General features: G+C 38.4%; 1 protein-coding gene across 4 annotated transcripts in view; it reads right to left on the reverse strand.

The window, feature by feature from the left end:
* Positions 1-5747, reverse strand: part of LOC107566483 (ecotropic viral integration site 5 protein homolog) — a 72623-nt gene that overhangs the window by 47939 nt on the left and 18937 nt on the right. For all 4 annotated transcript variants that reach the window (XM_016251947.1, XM_016251946.1, XM_016251945.1 and 1 more), the window contains exon 2: positions 4284-4510. In XM_016251947.1, coding sequence (XP_016107433.1) covers positions 4284-4510 — 227 coding nt within the window. The remainder of the gene's footprint in view (positions 1-4283; positions 4511-5747) is intronic.

Raw genomic sequence — 5747 nt, forward strand, 5'->3', positions numbered from 1 at the left:
AGGCTGATTTATACTCGACGCGTCCGCAAGTTCGCTTTGAGTGCGCGCGACGTCGTTTGGCGTGGCGGTGCGCACAATTTTTTGTAACTTTCCGTGCAGCTCCGCTTCGAAGATGCACTAGTTCAAAGCGACTCTAGCCGAACATGCACGTCTGTGCCAGCATTTGTGTGAAACAGAAGCAGTTTGGTGCAGTCACACACACAGATCACGTTGCGGCCGAACTCAGACATTCAGGAACAAACTTTTTAGCGCTGCCCCGCAGTTTTATCAACTAAATAGCTTAATCGCTCAAGAGCTACATTAACTTTCTCAACAAGGAGCTGGTAGCATCATTGTTTCTAAAGGAATTAAAGCCACAGCTTTACTGTTAATAGAGAAACGTGGCAAAACGGTGGTAATTCATACATACACAGCCTCTCTCTCTCTATGTCGTAAATGAACAGCTGATGAATCACAATTTTCTGAGACTAAAATATTGAAGTGGAGATTGCTAAACTGCAAGCTAACCGCTGTTTTCAGAAAGCAAGCGCGTTTATCCACAGTGGAGAGAGCACGCGTGCACATGGTTGCCAGGTTGACAAAGATAAGTAGCACACTTAGCAGATATTTCCGTATTGCGCAAGTGTGAAGCTCTGTTTCGGGGATTACGTCTCTTTATATCAGGCAACCCAGTTGTGTTCCTCTGCGGCCAGATTAAACCTGGTTGTAGCCTATATATGCACTATTCATTCTATTTTAGAAACCTCGCACTTTTCTACTCAATTTTAAACGTTTTAAAATGTTTAACAAATTAAGCGTGGTCCACTGCTGCACACGTGCCACAATATCGATACATGGCCAGATGTATCGATACTCGTATCGTCAAATCTCTGTGACGATACATCGTTGTATCGATATTTTGAACACAGCACTAGTAATTTTCATTTTTGGGTGAACTATCCCTTTAACACGAAAGATTTCTATTTCAAATAAATGTTGTTTTAAACTTTCTATTTAAAGAATCCTGAAAAGAAATGTCAATTTTAACAAAAAATATTAAGCAGTTAAACATTGCTATTAATAAGAAATGTGTATTTATCACCAAATTGGCATTAGAATTTGATTACTGAAGGATCATGTGACATTGAGGAATGGAGTAAATCGCTGCAGAGAAAATTCAGCTTTACCACCACAGAAATAAATTACATTTTTAACATAGGACATTATTTTAGCATTATTTTAGCATGGGACAGTTACTTTACATTGTAATATTATGTTATAATATTTTATGTATTATATTTATGCTTTACTATATGTAAATACAGGCTTGGTGGGCAAGAGACTTCTTACTAAAAAAATTATTAACCAACCCCGAACCTTTGAACAGTAGTGTCAAAGGAGGAATGGGATCAGGAATTAAACCAGTGTCATTCACATGAACAATTTGGAGCAAAATCACCAACCATGTTCATGATATTTCCAACAACTATGTGTGAGCAACTCTCACACTTGTTATCATGTCAACAAGTGAAGACGTTGTAGATTACAGGAGAACTGAAACTGATAGACAGACAGCTCCACAGACCCTCATCTCTTGCTGGTTCTATATTTGGAAAAGTACGGTGCCATCACTTGTCTGAGAACACAAAACAGCCACCCCAGCAAAGGCTTTACTGTGTTAACATCATGTCAGTGCTCTTGACATATCACTGTTTGTACTAGAGAGCAGGCTAAATTTGGACCACACCAGAAGAGAAGCTGGACAAGACTAGGGCTGCAACAACTAATCGCTAAAATCGATAATGAAAATAATCGACAACTAATGTCATTATCGATTAGTCGCGTATGCCCACCACCGCGCACTGAAAACTTCCGCCAGTCACGTCAAATTACAGCAGTGAATTATGCATTTCTATGGACGAAATGCATCTAAAAACAGCGGATGAAACAGAGTGAGGTGTTGCAGGAAAAATGCATGATCCAAGCTGCCAGAAACATGAGAATGCTTTATTTTAAACTTCAAGCTAATGCGTAATGTTTAACATGGCTAGTCCTGTCAGGCGCTTTGACGGATGCATGTGCCGTTTAATGTGAGAGATATGCTTCCTCAGCGCATAAACTGCATTTTACGGTAATATCCTTTTCTGTAAATGTTACATTTTCAAGTGAATGTTTCTATTTTGCATGAAGACTTGTCCTGACAGTCTGCGTTAAACTTCAGACATCACTGAACGAGCGCCGACACACACACATGCACATCAAACAGACAGAACACAGTAAAGAGGGAGAAAATTAATATTCAGCACAATAAGAGTAATTTTGCTGATATATCTGTTATTGGATGTTAAATTTAGGCTTAAAAGTCAACGTGTAATTCAAGTATTTTATGATAGTAACTGTAAAGGGATAACAGAGTGCGATTTCAGGGCTCCAGACTCATGCTTCCCACTGGTCACTCTTTTGCGACTAACTTTCTCAGTTGGTGGCACGAGCACATGACTTGGTCGCAATATTTATATTTTTGCGCTACAATATTTATTTAAAATATTGTTTTAAATAAAAATTAATCAATGCATGCTGATGAACTTTTATTATAGTTTACAGTTATATGGAAACGAAAGTGGTTAACATTCAACCCGTTCTTTTTCATCAGTAGTATTATTTGTGATATGAGTTTTGTGACGGGAGTTCCTCATTTGCTGTGTTATAATCTGGGCTTCAGGTGGTTTCACTTTCGAATTCGCGATCTTGTTGTCATGTTTTACAAGAAAAGATAATGGTCTGTTTTGCTTACATACATCTACACACCTTTCACTTTTTAAGACTAAAACAAAAGATGGATTCATTGTTATTCTTAATTAAAAAGCACAAAAATAATAAAACGGTAAAATACAATGACAAACTAGCTTACGAAACGTTTATGAACAAAAACTAATGGTCTTTTAACGGTCTTTTACTTTAGCTTGAAAACTATCCATCGTTTCCTCAATATTCGCATAATTTTTGCAGCGTGTACCTTAGCGCTCGTGCTGACGTGGCAAGTATAAACCAGGCTGAGTGAGTGGGTATACCTGAGAGGATGATAGAAAAGCGGGGGAGGGGAAGCGAAAACAGAGACTGACTGGATGCGCAGTTAACAAAATCGCCTGTGCATTAACTTTAAATAGAATTATATTAAAATTTTGCAGTCGCACCAGCAGGAAAAATGGTTGCAAAATGCGACTATTTGGTCGCAGTCTGGAGCCCTGGGTTTAATATAAATCTAAGACGTTTCTTACATTTACAGAATAAAGAAATTGTTCAGAGTGAACGTGTGTGTCCCTGCAGAACAGGGACAGTGTTTCTCTTTACCATCTTCATTATTCATCATTTTTAATATAGGGAATTAAACTGTCCTTTGTCCATTTGTCTGATTAAACAGTCCATTTAAACTCTGCTTTATAACTGTTTTACACAAATAACAGAGATATATTCACCATACAGTATGTTTTCATAGCATTCAGTTGGCATGTTTGTTTGAAGGACAGCAATGGGCAGGATGTGGAATAGTGTGTTTTAGCAATTTAAAAAAAAGAGGCTTTTCATCCGATTAATCTGAAAAATAATCGGCCAACTAATCGATTATCAAAATAATCGTTAGTTGCTAGACAAGACTAGAGCTCCTCAACACAAAGATGGACAAACTTTAAAAGAAAAGTCTAAGTCTGAAGGCCAATTATAAGTCCACAAACAACAAAAGCATTTCCTTAAAAAAAAAAGCATTTATATTTTTACAACTTCCTACTTTTCAGCATAAATGAATGCTTAAACCTATAAATGCAATAAAGAAAGTTATTGCGTTCATCTAAAATGACCTTAAATCAAATCAAAGATTCATAATTTAAGCAGTAAAAGGAAGTAGGAGAGTAATAATTAAACAAAAAAGATAATTTAAAACATGACAATTAACAGAAAAACATTTTTTATTTGCATATGCCCCTCGTCTGCAACATAGATGGTGTAACACCCAATATGCACTGGCAATGTGACCAAATGGTGCTCCCAAAATACTTCTTGGAATGGGATAACTGATTCAGTGTTTTGATGTACTCTGCTTAACTGAAACCCGGCTAAAACCTAATGATTATATTGGTCTAAATGAGTCTACTCCACCAAGCTACTATTATAAGCATGAGCCCCGTCAGACTGGTCGTGGTGGCGGTGTTGCAACAATATATAGTGATATTCTCAATGTTTTTTGCAAACACTGAAAGATGAAGACTTGAAGCAAAACCTCCAGATGACATTCAGTGAAGCACACATACCTGTTCTGCTCCTCTAGTTTGGCCAACAGCTCCACATCATCTGGGCTGAGCTGGGTCGGGGAGGCTGAGGAGGGCGAGGACAGTGAGGCAGTGGATGAAGCTACAGTGGTGTGCAGCGAAGAGGGCGTGGCCACCTGACTAGCCATCTGACTCACCGTAAGCGACACTGAGTTCTTCACCCATGAAAGAGTTGAACTCAGCTTGCCTGCTACCTTGTCTGTCGCCACCTTTGGAAAAATGAAAGAAAAGTGCTTAATAGTAAAAATAAAATTCAACATCTTAAAGAATTGATTTTAGTAAACTGAAGACAGGATATGATAAATGTCTTGTTATAAATAGTGCTTACTATTTTTTTATTTTATTTTTATATATATATATATATATATATATAATATAGGGCTGTGCGATTAATCGAAATCGGCATTAAATCACGATTTGAGCTTGCGCGATTTCTAAATCGCTTTATAGCATGATTTTCCACACCCTCTGACCTCCCCGCAGTATGCTATCCGAACCAATCAGAATGCAGTGCGCCTAAATGGAGCACAAGAACAGCCCAGACCGGGCGGGCATACAAACGTAACGCCAGGTTCACACACTCAGTCTGTGGTGCGTATTTTGTCCGCGCCCATGTTAACGGATCAGAGCGTTCCCACTGCACACGATTGCGGTCTGGCAATGCGCTCCAGGAGCGGTGCGTCTGCAGCAGTCATGCTGCGATCGTTTCCGCACGGAGTCTATTTCTGCTGTGCTGCACGCGCTGAAAGTGACAGCGCATTATTCGCGGTAAAAAATTTATATGGATTGACACAGAAATTTTGTAATTACATCATAAATGCTTATAATTAAAGTCTACTGTTTCACAGTCAACACATGGCTTTTTGGCTAGATTTAAAACAAGGAAAAGTGCACTTTTAGATAAACAAGGCAATAATAGATGGCACTCATGGTGGTAGTTAAACAAAGTTATATTTATTGAGTTTAAACGTGAATATGTCTATGAAAGATTGTATTACTGTACTGTGATAAAAGAGAATCACAATGCTGAAAAAGCATTTTCAGAAACAACGTTTGGATTTGAAATCAAAATAATGGTCAAATGTTGTGTTTGTGGTAAACAGCCGCGGATCAGGAGCAGACTGCAAACGCGTCCCGTGCGAAAGCAAAATGAGTCTGTGCTGCTTCTGCACCGCATACACATACTGTATACGCACTGCAGACGAGTACGTGTGAACTTGGCGCAACAAATCTTCAACATCTGAGGCAACGCCACAAAGAGCTCTATGACCAATGCATGGCAAAAAAAAAACCTGGACACGGGATTTTTTTTTTCTTCTGCCATATTGAGACATTTTGTTACGCCTTTACTTAGTGATTATTTTGCCTTATGTCTGTTCCAGAGACATGTTACAGCTTCTTGATAAAGCTCTAATTGGTTTTCTTTTGGAAATATGTTTCAAATTC

This window comes from Sinocyclocheilus grahami, unplaced genomic scaffold, assembly GCF_001515645.1.
Source record: "Sinocyclocheilus grahami isolate Dianchi unplaced genomic scaffold, SAMN03320097.WGS_v1.1 scaffold1078.1, whole genome shotgun sequence".
Lineage (NCBI taxonomy): Eukaryota > Metazoa > Chordata > Actinopteri > Cypriniformes > Cyprinidae > Sinocyclocheilus > Sinocyclocheilus grahami.